Source organism: Coenobita brevimanus, chromosome 87, assembly GCF_032717465.1.
Source record: "Coenobita brevimanus isolate Jiangsu-jjx chromosome 87, ASM3271746v2, whole genome shotgun sequence".
Lineage (NCBI taxonomy): Eukaryota > Metazoa > Arthropoda > Malacostraca > Decapoda > Coenobitidae > Coenobita > Coenobita brevimanus.
The window spans coordinates 20,812,380-20,829,268 of record NC_137040.1 but is presented as its reverse complement, the minus strand read 5'-3'; the positions used below and the strand labels follow the sequence as shown (position 1 = coordinate 20,829,268).

Here is a 16,889-nt window from a genome sequence, read left to right as displayed (position 1 = left end):
ACCTACATGACCATTTAAGTCCCCTCCCAAAACCACTATCTCATCATCCCCCATACCATCTACTACACGTATTAAGTCATCCCAAAATTTATCCTTCTCTATCTCATCCAATCCTGCCTGTGGAGCATATGCCGATGTAACTGCATTCATCATTCCACCCAACAAATTTTCACTACCAATATCCAGTCGCTTACTCTCATAACATTCATAAACATATTCCACCCATTTCTCCACAACCAACTTACCTATATCCCTGTATTCGTCTGTCTCCCCCTGCCAAAACAACTTATAGTAACAGTCCTTCCCAACAATCATTCTGGCTGATCCACCCCTGTACCAGACTTCCTGCAAACATACCACATCCACCCACCACCTACTGAATGCCTCAATGACTTCCCCCGTTCTTCTCCTCAAATTTCCCACATTCCGGGAACCCAGTGTCCAATTTAACTTCGAGGGAAAGGCTTAACCTTTTGCTTTTAGTCTGTCATTTAGCGCTTTGGTAGCACTAAACTTTGCACTGGGCCCTTCACAAGGACCATACTTTCCACTGAGCCCTTCACTAGCACTATATTTTCCACTGAGCCCTTCACTAGCACCAGTCTTACCACTGGGACCTGCACCATTGCCAAACATTATCTCAAAGTTTCAAGTTATTTCACTAATAAATTGTATCTTCTCACTTTATATTGCACACTACACTGATGAGCATGCACTTGCACTGCAGTATGGCAGTAGTGGTGGTGGAAAGACGGCAATACACAGGCATGAAGATGATATAACACAATGAGTGTAAAGAGAGACAGTCACTGCAATAGATCACATGAGAGTTTGGCTGACTAAGACATGGACTTCAAAGGGGTAGGAGGAGGGGGGAACCGTGCATGGAGGCTTTAAAAAGGGTTCTGTACATGTAGATGTGGAGAGCCATCTTGGATCAAGCATTTAACTGTTGGCTTGTCTATGTAGCCACATGGACACACAATCATTGCAGAGGGAGGGGGAGATCGCTCTGACCATTACTATAGTGATTCTTGTGATTGTTCAGCGAGGCCAGGTAGAACTTCTTATAGAGTGTTACAGTATTCTAGTGACTCATCACATTGCAAGGTCTGATTGTATTCATTATTCTTCAAGCCATGAACCCCATCCATAGATATGAAAAAGAGGTTGAGAATGTGATGATAATGACTGGGGACTATATATTGTAACTGTGGTTTTGTCAAGCACAGGGAGCAACACTGTGTTATCCATTCTTCTACAGAGTTTTCACAGGCACTCCATAAGAGGTGACTTTTTTTTTTTTCCTCATCATACTGTATAATGCCATCAGGGGAAGCAGGCTCGTCATGTACCTTTAAATGTCTGTGGCAAAGATGGGTTGTTACTGTTTTCCCTGTTTATTAAACTGCCTGAATATACAGAGTCAAAGTATAAAGACTCAAAACTCAAGCTGAGAATCTCACATTGTTACAGATCTTATAACACACATCAGAGACATTCTTTCCCAGTAGTTTCCAACAACTGATGGGAAAAAATTAGCATGTTTTGGCTTATATTTTAACTCCGAGTCCATAGAAAACATCAGCTTTACCATGGCAAGCCTCAGATTTGTATGGATACTGTGTAATTGCTGTCATTTGATTTAGATTTAAATAGACGGTGATCCTTTGGTTATTGCACATAATTGGTACCGCACATAATGCATGATAACAAAATTGTTCGATAACAAAAGCACAGAACCTATAGGCTTCATCCTAACTGATACCAGACATCCCACTTGTAAACCCAAAGTTTGCTTCATATAACAATTTAGACCCACTAAATACATACATACTGTTATAGTATCGGAAGCACACATAGGCATGGTTAGTCAATAGAAAATGATGAAAAAGGCACAATAAGGTAGAAATATGTACCATATAGAGACCTTAGATGGGCTTGAGGTAAGGGGTTCTAAGGCTAAGGGGTGGAAAGTTATTGGTCTTCACCAGCTGGGATTAACCCTTTCAGGTTGCAAATAGGTCCATACGTCCAGTCTGAAAAATCACATTTTTGACCCCCCCAAAAAAATCAAGGCTTGTAAATTTAGAAGAAAATATAATATTCTTTCATAAGGAACTAATACGCATCTGTGTACAAAATATTAGGGCTCCACTTACCATACAAGTCATAGTAACAATGAGAGGTTGCATAGCAAGTGGTGTGTGGTGTCACAAATACATGTAAATGCATTTCTGTATACAGTAAAACCTCGATATAATGGACTTCAATAGACCAGATTTTGCTTTTATCGGAATTGAGAAGCTACCTGGCTAAATTCCTCTATCTCAGAAAAAGTCCGATAAAGCCAGAAGCAGTCAGGGCTGCCTGACCACTCCAGCCATATTCACCACAATAAGGTAAATAAAAGACATGTTTAGTAGTGTACAGTACAGTATTATAATATACGTTATACTATTTGACTAATGTAGTGAAGTTATAACACAGTACAGTACCGCATTGGTAGTCAAAACAATTTAAAAACTGTTCGTTCTATCCGGACTAATGTCTGATATATCGGAAAAAGTTTGGGTTAGCAGGGGGATGTCCGGATGTCGCTTTTCTTGGAATTTCGCATTTTTGGAATGGCTTGGGCCCCAATTACTCTGCTATAATGAGGTCTTACTGTACAAAATTATAGAGAAACAATCCTGCTAACATAAAATAATAAATCTGTGTTATATCTTCTCAGTACCCAGGAAGTGCGTAAATATTGAGAAATACTGATAACATACACCAGCTTCTCACCACAGTTTTGGGATTCACTCAAGTAGGCAAGCCATGATCGTGGCCAGGAGACCTGTACTGATAAAGCCACGATCGTGGCCAGGAGACCTGAAAGGGTTAACTTGAGTAGGGCCTCATCGTTGAATCCCTCAGAGCCATCAGAAACCACAGATTATGGACCATCATTGTCAACAGAAGCCAGCTCAATTGTGCGATAATTTTTTTTTTTCTTAGCCTAAGAATGTACGGTAACAGGAGGAGTGTAGATTTTGCATTTAGCACTGATACTGAAAGATACTTTATCCAAGTGCACAGTGACCAAGGAATCACTGTACAATACTGTGTGTAACAGTGATTTGGTCCAGCAGAGGAACTAACCCAGGAGTATCTGCTCTTTTACTGAGCCATGAATTCCATCCTAAGGTGGGAAAAAGAGATGTGGATAATGATGATGATGATGATGATGATAATACATGTGTAACAATGGGTTTCTCCCACAGAAGAGCCAACCCTGCAGTATCCATTCTTCTACCGAGCTATGTATCCTGTATTGGAGGATGGGTGGACTACCTTCCTGCCTGAGTCAGAGTTCTCACGTCTGGTGCAGCCTGGCGATGACTGGCGCATATCATACGTCAATAAGGATTATAAGGTTGGTGTTAACTTTAATTACAAGAGGAAGAGACAAAAAGGGAAGAATATAAGAGAGAAATAGAGGAGCGCTTGGGTAAATATGGATTGGAGCAGATAGAGTACGTGGAAGATGTGTGCAAAATGTTCACAGAAGAAATCTGTGCAGCATGTGAGGTGGTGTGTGGGGTGAAGAGAAGATGAAAGGGGGTGCAAAGAACAGCATGGTGGAATAAAGAGGTGAGACAGGCTGTGGCACAAAAGAAGAAAGTATATAGTGAGTGGATGAGAAATAGGGGCGTGAAAGAAGCTGACAGAATCTATCTATCTATCTATTGCCAGACGTCTCAATCCCGTTCGGGGTGGCCACAAACAAATCGCCTCCAAGTCGCCCTGTCCCCCGCCATTTCACTGCCCCGCTTCCAACTCACACACCCCTCTCTCATGTATCTCTCCACCCCATCCCTTCATCTCATCCTCGGACTCCCCCTCCCTCTTCCCCCCCTCCACCTCACTCATATACACTCTCTTCGTCAGTCTTTCACCCTCCATCCTCTCCACATGACCAAACCACCTCAGTGTATTTCTCTTAATGCTTCCTATCACATCCGCATCCACACCACAACGCTCCTTTATATCCTCATATGTCACCCTGTCTCTCCATGTGACTCCACAGGTTCCTCTTAAATAACTCATTTCCACTGCTCTCACTCTTGACTTGTGTCCTTCCAGCAATGTCCAAGCTTCACTTCCATATGTTAGAGTTGGTATCACAAAACTGTCATGTAGTAACTTTTTCACTTCCATGCTCACTTCCCTGCTTCTTATCACTGCTTTCAAGGAACCAGCAACCTTTCTTCCCTGCTGTACCCTTTCAAGCACTTCACCCTCCAAACCCCCATCCTTACTCATCACACTACCCAAGTGTAGATGAGTAGACTGTAGCACCAGTCGAGCAGGGCAGTACTCCAGAGGTGGATGGAAAGCTGATGACAGGGAGTGCTGGAGCTCCCGTTTCATCAGCCCTCAGGACTAGTTCCTGACCATCCCCTTTTGCTGAACTTTTTCAGTGTCTCAGTTACACAGAGAGTAGGCCAGCATGCTCTCCAGTACAAATTTCTCTAACTATCTACACCAAACTACATGCACAGTACACACTACACTTCCTTTTCCAAAAATAAAAAATCATGGTGTCACAACACACAGCCTCGGAGTCCCCAGGGGGGGGGGGGACCATAAATGCCCCCACCATCCGCCCCTCTCCCGATGGCGACTCGAGGTGCCTGGAACCACTGTCTGACTCTCTTCTTCTTCATTTCTGCAACATTCGCGGCCTTTCCTCTAACTTTCGCTCTGTTGAGCACCGCCTGTCCTCCTCTAAACCTCACCTTCTTTTTCTAACGAAGACTCAGCTGTCTGAGGCAACTGACAGCAAACCCTTTTCTGTATCCTCCTACTTTCTCTATACTCATTTCAAAGCCAAAGGTGGCTGTTGTGTATATATACGCAACGACTTATCTTGCTCTCGTGTTCCTGAACTCGATTCTTCTGAATTCTCTACACTCTGGCTTCGGCTTTCCTGTCATTCTCTGACTAAATATATCTGTGCTGTTTACTTATCTCCTAATTCTACTGACTATCAAAAATTCTTCGACTATCTTACTTCTACGATGGAACACATTCTACCCATTTCTCCTTTCTCTGAAATCTCCATTCTAGGAGATTTCAATGTTCACCACCACCTTTGGCTCTCCTCTCCTTTCACTGATCCACCTGGTGAACAAGCCTACACCTTTTCTATCCTTAATGACCTAGAGCAGCTTGTACAGCACCCTACCCGTATTCCTGACCGCCTTGGAGAGAGCTCCAACATACTTGACCTCTTCGTCACAACTAATCCTTCTGCTTACTCTGTTAATCTTTTCTCTCCGTTGGGCTCCTCCGATCACAACCTTATTACCTTAACCTGTCCTATCACTCCGGTACGGCCTGTGGACTCTCCAGGGAAACGTCGTCTGTGGCATTTTGGAGCCGCGGACTGGGAGGCCCTCAGGCAGTACTTCTTTGATTTTCCCTGGAATGATTATTGCTTCCGTGGCCGGGAGCCATCTGTGTGCGCCTTGCGCATTACGGAAGTTATTCTCTCGGGCATGGAAGCATACATTCCATTCTCATATCCTTTGACTAACGCAAGAAAGCCTTGGTTTAATCACGCTTGTTCTAATGCTGTCCACAACAAGGAGAGGGCCTACAAAAGGTACCGGAGCCAACCCACCCCTGAATCACATTATCTTTATGTTTCTGCCCGGAATCGTGCTAAGTCTGTTCTTCGCTCTGCTAAAAATAATTTCATCCATACTAAATGCTCTCAACTCTCCAACTCGAATTCTTCCCGCTCCTTCTGGCACCTTGCCAAAAATCTTTCTAACAACTTTATCTCATCATCCTTCCCTCCTCTTTTCTACTCTGATGGTTCTGTAGCTATTTCTTCTACTGATAAAGCAGATCTCTTCGCACAGACTTTCTCCTCCAATTCCACCTTAGACGATTCTGGTGCTGTTCCTCCATCACTTCCCCCCTCTGACTTCCTCATGGCTGACATTAAAATTTCTTCAGTTGATGTATTTTCTGCCATTGCTGGCCTCAGTACTAACAAGGCATATGGTTCTGGTGGAGTCCCTCCTGTTGTTCCCAAGAACTGTGCTTCTGTGCTTACACCCTGCCTAGGCAAACCCTTTCGCCTTTGTCTGTCAACTTGTACTTTTCCTTCTTGCTGGAAGTTTGCTCTCATTCAGCCAGTCCCAAAGAAGAGTGACCACTCCCAACCCTCCAACTATCGTCCAATTGCTTTAACGTCCTGTATTTCAAAAGTTTTTGAGTCAATTCTCAATAGAAGAATTTTAAGGCATCTTTCCTATCACAACCTTCTTTCTGATCGTCAGTATGGGTTCCGTCAGGGACGCTCCACTGGTGATCTTCTCACCTACCTTTCAGACTCCTGGTCATCCTTCTTTCGGGACTTTGGCGAAAGCTTTGCCATTGCACTTGACATCTCAAAGGCTTTCGATCGAGTCCGGCATAAATCTTTAATTTCGAAACTACCCTCATACGGTTTCTATCCTTCTGTCTGTGCCTTCATCGCTAGCTTCCTTTCTGGTCGTTCTATAGCCGCTGTTGTAGACGGCCATCGTTCTTCTCCTAGATCTATCAACAGTGGTGTTCCTCAGGGCTCTGTCCTATCACCAACTCTCTTTCTTTTATTCATCAATGATCTTATAAGCTGTACATCTAACCCTATCCACTCATATGCTGATGACTCCACCCTTCACCTTTCCATTCGGTTCCCGCAACGCCCATCTCAACAGTTGCTTCAACAAACAAGGGATGAGGCTATGGCACACCAAATGTCTGACTTGGCTCGTATCTCTGACTGGGGTAAAAATAATATGGTTGTGTTTAATGCATCTAAGACTCAGTTCTTACACCTATCAACCCGACAAAATCTTCCACAGGTATACCCATTAATGTTTAATAATATTCAGCTTAATCCTGCATCATCCTTGAACATGCTTGGGGTTTCATTTACTCGGGACTTATCTTGGAAAGATCATATTACATCTCTTGTAAAATCTGCTTCCAAGAGATTGGGTGTGCTAAGCCGACTCCGTTCTTTCTTTACCCCTGCACAATTGTTGACTCTATACAGGGGTTTTATCCGCCCCTGTGTGGAGTACAACTCTCATGTGTGGGGAGGCTCCCCACACAGAGCCCTTCTCAATAGGGTGTAGTCAAAGGCTTTTCATCTCATTAACTCTTCTCCTCTTACTGACTCCCTTCAACCTCTGTCTCTTCACCGCACTGTTGCATCTTTATCTCTTTTCTGTCGCTACTTTAATGGTCACTGCTCCTCTGAACTGTCTGCTTGCATTCCTCCACCTCTACGACGGGCGTGTAGCATCCGTCTGGCAGCAAACTCTCATCCCTTTTCTGTCCAACTCTCTAATGCAAGAGTTAATCGTTACTCCCAGTCTTTCATTTACGCAACAGGTCACTTCTGGAACTGTCTCCCTCTGTCTGTATTTCCTGCTGCCTGTGATCTCCAGTCTTTCAAATGCAGTGTGTCCAGGCATCTCAAAATGATCAGATCTTGAATTTGGCTCTCGATTGTAGTTTGTTTTTCTCTTGGAGGGAACTGTTACTGCGGGCTCATGGCCTTTGGTTCCTTCTTCCTCGCATTAAAAAAAAAAAAAAAAATACTTAAACCTACTCACATTTTCCAATTCCTCACCATTGAACCTCACTGTGCATTCACTGACTTCACCTTTCTCAAAGACCATCACTTTACTCTTCCCTTCATTCACCTTTAAATTCCATTTCTTACACACTCTCCCAAACTCATCCACCAAGCCTTGCATCTCTCCTTCGTCTTCACTCAACAACACAGTATCATCTACAAACGACAGTACAAGGAGTTTCCAAACACTACCCTCTCTTACCAGGGCCACTCCAACATCCACTACCCTACCTTGTACCTCTCTTATTACCCCATCCACGTACAGACTGAACAACCATGGAGACATGACACATCCCTGTTTCAACCCAACCTTCAAAGAGAAAAATTCACTTAGTTCACCATCCACACGCACTGCAGCCTTAGCACCATCATACATACTCTTCACAGCATTCAACAACTTCCCATCTACTCCATATATTCTTAATACTTTCCACAATCCTTGTCTATCCACCCTGCCATATGCTTTCTCCAAATCCATGAAAGCTGCATAAAACCTCTTTCCCTTCTCTAGAGACTTTTCCACTAAAGATCTAAGAATTAATATCTGATCTACACAACCTCTTCCCTTCCTAAAGCCTCCCTGTTCTTCTCCAACTAATTCCTCTGTTCTTTCTCTAACTCTGTCAATAAGTATCCTACCATACACTTTTCCTATTATACTAAGAAGACAGATGCCCCTATGCTTACCACACACTTCTTTTTCCTCTTTTCCTTTGTACAAGGGAATAATTATACTTGACTTCCAATCCTCTGGGACTCTACCTTCCTCCCAGGCCAATCTGCACATTTTCCACATCCATTCTACTACTATCTCTCCCCCATACTTCAGCATTTCACCACACACTCCATCAATTCCTGGGGCATTCCCCAGTTTAACTTTCTTCATTGCTTCCACAACTTCTATCCTACTGATTTCTTCCTGTCTTCTCACCTCCCTCCTTCTCCCAGCCATTGCCCAGCCACTTATACTCGCATTACTTCCATCCTCTATGTTCAACAATTCCTTAAAGTTTTCTCTCCATCTGCTCACTTTTTCTCCCTTCTCCATTAGTAATCTACCATATTTATCTTTCACTCCCCTGCTAACTTCACTTCCACCCTGTCTTACTCTTTTCACCTCTTTCCAGAACATTTTCTTACAGTCCCTGCACTTTACACTCAAGTTCCTTCCAAATTCCTCATCTGCACTCTTCTTACTCTCTCTTACTAATGTTTTCACCTCTCACTTTCTTTCTACATATAACTCTCTCTTCTGCCTCTCAACTTCTTCCACGCCCCTATTTCTCATCCATTCATTGTATGCTTTCTTCTTTTGTGCCACAGCCTGTCTCACCTCTTCATTCCACCACACTGTTCCTTGCACACCCCTCCGTCTTCTTTTCATCCCACACACCACATCACATGCTGCACGTATTTCTTCTGTAAATATCCTGCACACACCTTCCACGTCCCCCATCTGCTCCAATTCATATATGCCCAATCGTTCCTCCACTTCTCTCTTATACTCTACCTTTTTCCCATGCTCTTGTAACCTTTCCACTCTCCTTATAAATACTCCTTCCCATCCTTCCCTTCTTCTATTTCTCCATCCTAATTGGACCTTGATTCTGGCCAGCACCAAGTAGTGGTCAGGAAGTCCACTCCCCCAACCTCTATAAGCTCTTGCATCCATTACACATTTTCACATCCTTTCATCCACACATACATAATCAATCATTGCCTTCCTTTCATTCAGTTCACCACCCACCCTTCTCATCACTCGCCATGTATACCTGTGGATCATTTTGTGCCTGAAGAGGGTATTAGTTATCACCAACCCCCTCCCAGCACAAATGTCCACTAACGCACTGCCATTCTCACCTATCTCAGCAGGCACACCCCACTCACCAACTATTCCATCCACCTTCACATTCCCTACTTTACCATTCATATCACTGATCAAAAACACTCTCATTCCTTCCAAACTTTTTCATGCACACTTCCACATTTGTCCAGAACTCTTCTCTCACTCTGCTTGCACGATCTTTCGTTGGGGCATACACACACACAATCGCCCACATTTGTATTCCAACTTTCAATCTTACACACACAGTCCTTGACCCAACTGATCCATACTCTCTTATGCGCTTCTTCCATCTTTTACTCACAGCTATACATACTCCTTCTTTTGCCCTCTCATTCTCACCTACACCTGCACATATACCTATCCATACTCCCATTCTCCCACACTCTCACCTCTCCATTTCGTTTCAGTTATTCCACATGCATCAACTTTCGCACCCTCAAGCACCTGGACAATCTCTCTCTCTTTCACCTCATCATTCGCTCCCCTTACATTCCACGTTCCGATTACCATGTCCTTTGTCCTGTCCTTGGTCAGTCCTTGTCCGAGGCTTATTGTTTGTTTTTTTTAGTTAGTTGTTTGTTTTCCGGGGAGGGGCACTAACCCTCCGCCAACCCTTTTAGTCGCCTTTTACGACTAGCAGGGATACTGGGGGAGTATTCTTGAAAAAAAAACCAGGGGAGACAGAAGAGAGAGTTATATGTAGAGAGGAAGAGAGAGGTTAAAAGATTAGTAAGAGAGTCAGAAGAGAGTGGATGAGGAATTTGGAAGGAATTTGAGCGTAAAGTGGATGGAATGTAAGAAAATGTTCTGGAAAGAGATGAAGAGAGTTAGACAGAGTGGCAAAGAAGTTAGTCGGGGAGTGAAAGATAAAAATGGTAGATTACTAGTGGAGAAGGGAGAAAATGTGAGCAGATGAGAGAATACTTTAAGGAATTGTTGAACATAAAGAATGAAAGTAATGTGACTATAATTGACTGGAGAATGGCTGGGAGATGGAAGGATGCAAGAAGAGAGGAAGGGATCAGTAGGATGGAAGTTCCTTGTACAAAGGAGAAGGGGAAAAAGAAGACTGTGGTAATCATAGGGGCATTTGTCTTCTTAGTTTAATAGGAAAAGGATATGGTAGTATACTTACTGATGGAGTTAGGGAAATAAGAGAGGAATTAGTTGGAGAAGAACAGGGAGGTTTTAGGAAGGGAAGAGGTTGTGTAGATCAGATATTGTTTCTTAGATCTTTAGTGGAAAAGTTTCTAGAGAAGGGAAAGAAGTTGTATGCAGCCGTCATGGATTTGGAGAAAGCATATGACAGGGTGGAAAGACAAGGATTGTGGAAAGTATTAAGAATATGTGGAACAGATGGGAAGTGTTGAATGATGTGAAGAGTATGTATGAAGGTGCAAAGGCTGCAGTGTGTGTAGATAGTAAACTGAGTGAATTTTACTACTTGAATATTGGATTGAAACAGGGATGTGTCATTTCTCCATGATTGTTCAATCAGTATATGGATGGGGTTATAAAAGAAATACAAGGTAGGGCAGTGGATGTTGGAGTGGCCTTAATGAGAGAGGGCAGTGTCTGGAAACTCCTTGTACTGTTGTTTGCAACGTATATTGTGTTGTTAAGTGAGGACGTAGGGAAGCTGCAGGGCTTGGTGGATGAATCTGGGAGAGTGTTTAAGAAACGGAATCTAAAGGTGAATGTAGGGAAGAGTAAAGTTACGGTCTTCGAGAGAAGTGAAGTTGGTGAATGTACAGTGAGGTTGGATGAGGAGGATGTGGAATAAGTGAGTGCATTTAAGTACTTGGGTAGTGTGATGAGTAAAGATAGTAGTTTTGAGAGTGAAGTGCTTGAAAGGGTACAACAAGGAAGAAAGGTTGCTGGTTCCTTGAAAGCAGTAATTTGAAACAGGGAAGTGAGCATGGAAGTGAAAAAGTTACTAAATGACAGTATTGTAATACCAACTCTAAAATATGGAAGTGAAACCAGGACCTTGTTGGAGGGACAGAAGTCAAGAATGAGAGCAGTGGAAATCAGTTATTTGGAGGAGCCTGTGGAGTTACATGGAGAGACAGACTAACAAATGAGGATGTGAAGGAGCATTGTGGTGTGGATGTGGATGTGATGGGAAGATTTAGGAGAAACACATTGAGGTGGTTTGGCCATGTGAAGAGGATGGAGAGTGAGAGACTGACAAGAGTATATGTGAGTGAGGTGGAGAGGAGAAGAGGGAGGGGGAGGCCAAGGATGAGATGGAGGGATGGAGTGGAGAGGTATATGAGAGAGGGGGATGTGAGCTGGGAGCAGGGCAGTGAAATGACGGAGGACAGGGCGACATGGAGGTGATTTGTTTGTGGCCACCCCTTATGAGATTAAGGCATCTGACAATAGATAGATAGATACTGTAGTTAACTTTAGCTTAATTTGAGAACTGTGACATACTTCATGAGCTGAGAACTGTAATATACATCATGAGCTGTTATAAGTTGGACTGGAACATACATAGTATTACTCAGGCTGAATACTGAATTTTCTTTATCATGATGGTCATTACAAATAATTACAGTAGATACTGGCCTGGGAATTTGCATGTTAAAGCATTGTTTCAGCTTGCCTCTTCCATCATATACACACAAAACAAGTCTTTGTAAAAATTTTATAAATATGTACTGTATATTTGTTTTGGTTTGCTGAAAAATATCTGTTATGTAATATGGGACTTTGTAGCAGCTAAACTATGCCACATAATGACTTAAAATTGGTGTATATATATTTTGTCAGAACTAGGAGTCTGTGAACTAAAATTTTTTCAGAAACTGGTGTGTTTTGCACACCAGGGTCACAGCACATTTTCCCAAAGCTGCAGTGTATGGGTGAGAACTACTCATGGGCTTTGAAAAGTTAGAATCTCCAGTCATTTTGAATACCTAGCATTGTGATGATTTCACTGATTAGTATTAACATTGCAAGATGTATTATGATTTGTATAGCACTGGAGAAGGATTTTGTACTTGGGACTGCCCATTTTCTCTGATTCATGTCCCAAGAAAGTGCAAAATTCCATGATCTACATTTAGAATAATGTTATATGTGAATGTACTTGAAAGTGTTATGTGGTAGGTGGGGGCACTCACCATCCACTCACTCGATGTATTGCTGCTCTCGGGTGTCTGCCCATTCCTCTCGTCCGTCCTTCTTTCCTTCCATCCTCTTCTGTCTTTCATTCCTTTATTCTTTCCTTGTCCTTCTGCTTATGGGTGACTTTACACTCACTCTTTTGTCTTTCTTTCCTTCACTGTTTCTTCTTCCTTCTGCCTGTGGGTGACTCTACACTGAGTGACAAGCCAAATGGTTTCCTGTACACCAGGAAACCATTTACTATGTTGGGTGGTTACCACAACCAAATTTTGGTGCCTGGTGGTTTAGTGGGTAATAACGGCACTCCAATCGGATTGAGCCGGTGAAGGTTTATGTCTATGGGGTGGTTGGGGTATATTGCTCATATAATGCCACTCAGGGATGAGTGAGGCTGGTCACTCTCATCTTAAATGTCAGGACCAACTTGCCTAGTCCCGGGCTTCTATGCTTCTCATGGGGCAACATAGGATTGGATGATGGATGGATGGATGGACTTGAAAATGTTAAGAGAAATGGCCAGATAGAGAGAATGGAATATGAGAGATTGCTCAGTGGAATGTATGTGAGAGAGGTGGAGAGGGGAAGAGAGTTTGTGTGTGTGTGTAATTCACCGGGTCGGTCAGGATCACTTGTTGGTCGTGATCGTCAGCTTTTACCCTCCCGGAAGGGAGCTGAGAGCTCATATAGTCCGATCTAAGGGCAAGGCTGTGACCTTCACACACGCACACACCCGTCCCCTTGCTCAAAGGGGACAGTAACCACCCACTTCGTCAGTGAAACTTTTTCGCAACCTGAGCGAGGCGCGAACTCTCGTCCACCAGTTGGCAAGCGAGAGCGTTACCACTGCACCAGCGAGCTGTGTGTGTGTGGGTGGGTGGGTAGATGGGTGGGTGGGGTGGTGTTGGTGTTGGTAGAATTGAGTGGTAAAGGCTCATGTTATGAAGAGAGGGATGAGGATAATAATGAGTGGTGAAGGGTAGAGTATCTCAGATCTGGTGTATGCAGATGATAATGTCCTACATGTGATAGTGGTAGTGGTAGAATTAAGAGAGGTAAAAGCTCAAGTTATGGAGAGAGGGATGAGGATAGTAGTGAGTGGTGAAGGGTCGAGTCTCATATATCTGATGAATGCAGATGATGCTGTGCCACACGTTAATGGTGAGCAAGAGTTTTATGGATTTTTACAGAGTTTAGTGGATATGTGTGTACTCACCTCTTTGTATAGTATTCACCAATGTGTATTTTATGGAAGTTGGGTATTATACTTGTATTGTCCTGTCACTAGCATTAGAACTATCCAACTTTTCCATGTGAGTATGAATATTCTTAGCATTTGCCACACTTTCATCTAATTGCTTCCATTTAACAATACATCTGTCTGGAAACTACATTTTCTTACATCACCCAGGCAGCTTAAGTTTTTAACTATGTCATTTTCTTCTTCCACCATCCACTATGCTATAGTCATTTCTATGAGTCTTTTCAATACCATGTGTAGTAGCAGCTGTGGCTCAGTGAGTTAGAGCACTCCGTGCTGACCGAAGGGTCGGAGGATCGAATCCACCCAAGGGTCATTGGTAGACATCAGGAAGGGCATCCGGTCATAAAATGCAACATGCTCCAATCCAAAGTCCTCTACCTAGGGGCAACGCTGTAGCCCTTCGGGGATACCTGGCGTAAAACCAAAAAAAAAAATTTCAATACCATGTGTACATTTAAATCATATTATCTAGATTTAAATAGTATTATCATGTCTTCTCCCTCTTTTCTCTCTTATTATGTAGGTAATATCAGTCTTTGTAATCTCTACTGATACTGTAATTCTCTCAGGTTTGGTATCATCTTAGTACACTTTGAACTTTCTATATTTTCATTCATTCATCATCCAATCCTGCGTTGCCCCACGAGGAGCGTAGGAGCCCAGGGCTAGGCAAGTTGGTCCTGTCATTTAAGATGAGAGTGACCAACCTTACTCATCCCTGAGTGGCATTACGTGAGCAATAAACCCCAACCTTCCCTTGGATTTAAACCTTCATTGGCTCAATCCAATTGGAGCACTGTAATTACCCACTAAACCACCAGGCACCAAATTTGGTTATGTGGTTACCACCCAGCGTAGTAAATGGTTTCCTGGTGTACAAAAACCCATTTGGCTTTCACTCAATACAGAGTCACTCACAGGCAGAAGGAACAGGAAAGAATGAAGGAAGGAAAGACAGAAGAGGGAGTGTAAAGTCATCCGCAGGCAGAAGGACGAGGAAAGAATGAAGGAAAGAAAGACAGAAGAGGATGGAAGGAAAGAAGGACGGAGGAGAGGAATGGGCAGACACCTGAGAGCAGCACTAATATTTTTTTAAAGTGAAATTGCTGAAAAATGGGAAAGCAGTTGGGGTTGATGAGGTGTATGCAGAGATGTTTAAGCACAGTGGAAAGAGTGGAATGAAGTGCTTGTTGGAGATATATAAGAAGGCATGGATAAGTGAAACTGTGCCAGCAGAGTGGAAAAAGGCTGTGATTGTACCCCCTGTACAAAAATAAAGGTGACCGAAGTGAGTGCAGGAATTATCTTGGCATAAGTTTATTGAGTGTGGTAGGGAAGGTATATGGAAGAATTATTATGGAGAAAATAAGAGAGATATCAGAAGTCCTGATGAGTGATGAACAGGGTGGCTTTAGGAGTGGCAGAGGATGTGTTGATCAAACACTTTCAGTGAGACAAGTAGCAGAGAAGGCTTGTGAGAAGGACCATAAGGTGTTTATGGCATTCATGGATCTGGAAAAAGCATATATCAAAGTAGACAGAGAAGGATTGTGGACGGTTTTGCACATGTACGGTGTAGATGGTAAGCTGCTAGGTGCCATCAAGGGTTTTATGATGGTAGTGAAGCATGTGTAAAGGTAAATGGGCATCTAAGAGAATGGTTCACGGTCAGTGTAGGCATGCGACAAGGTTGTGTGATGTCCCCATGGTTGTTCATTATATATATATATCCATCCATCCATCCATCATCCAATCCTACGTTGTCCCATGAGGAGCGTAGGAGTCCGGGGCTAAGCAGTTGGTCCTGACATTTAAGATGAGAGTGAATATATATATATAGATATATATATATATATATACTGTATATATATATATATACATTCTACCCACGTGTCAAGTGGGGTCGGTGGAGGATTAGTGCCCCTCCCTGTAAAACAATTAACTCTAAGCCCTTGGCCACCCCGTTTGGGATACATGGTGTCTGGCAGTGAATGAATGAATATATATATATATATATATATATATATATATATATATATATATATATATATATATATATATATATATATATATGTCTGTCCCCATTCATTAATACTGAAGATGACAAAACAAAAAAGGTTTCAAAGCAAGCCTGAGGACAGTAAATCACCCATGGGGATGAAGGTGGGTTCATGGAATGTGGGAAGTTTGAGGGGAAGAGCAGGGGAAGTCGTTCAGGCATTCAGTAGGAGGTGGGTGGATGTGGCGTGTTTGCAGGAAGTCCGGTACAGGGGTGGATCAGCCAGAAAGATTGTTGGGAAGGACTGTTGCTATAAGTTGTTTTGGCAGGGGGGGACAGACGGATATGGAGGTGTTGGTGTGATGGTTGCGGAGAAATGGGTGGAATATGTTATGAATGTTTTGAGAGTAAGCGATAGGATATTCGTAGTGAAAATTCTGTTGGGAAGAAAGATAGCTGTGATTATATCGGCATATGCTCCACAGGGAGGATTGGATGAATCAGAGAAAGATAGATTTTGGGATGATTTAATACGTGTAGTGGGTGGTATGCGGGATGATGAGATAGTGATTTTGGGAGGGGACTTAAATGGTCATGTAGGTGAAGCAGCACAAGGTTATGAAGGAGTGCATGGGGGATGTGCATATGGTCTAAGGAATGCAGAAGGGGAAAGGATACTGGAGTTTGGGGAGGCAACGGACATGATTGTGTGCAACACATATTTTAGGAAAAGAGACAGTAGGTTAATTACGTATGAGTCTGGGGGAAATAGCAGTCAGATAGATTATTTTCTGGTTAGGAGGGCCGATAGAAGGTTAGTGAGGGATGTTAAAGTTGTAGGAAGTGAGGAGTGTGTGCAGCAGCACAAACTATTGATTTGTGATATGGTGCTTAAAGAACAAGTGATGAAAAAGAGGACTTATGTACCTAGGAGGAAAATATGGAAGCTGAAAAA

At 42.9% G+C, this 16,889-nt stretch overlaps 1 protein-coding gene across 1 annotated transcript in view; it reads left to right on the top strand.

Moving 5' to 3' along the window:
- LOC145411011 (myotubularin-related protein 9) overlaps positions 1 to 16,889 on the top strand; it is a 408,122-nt gene that overhangs the window by 70,813 nt on the left and 320,420 nt on the right. Inside the window, exon 3 of the mRNA XM_080281074.1 lies at positions 3,270 to 3,421. Within this exon, the coding sequence (XP_080137200.1) occupies positions 3,270 to 3,421 (152 nt within the window). The remainder of the gene's footprint in view (positions 1 to 3,269; positions 3,422 to 16,889) is intronic.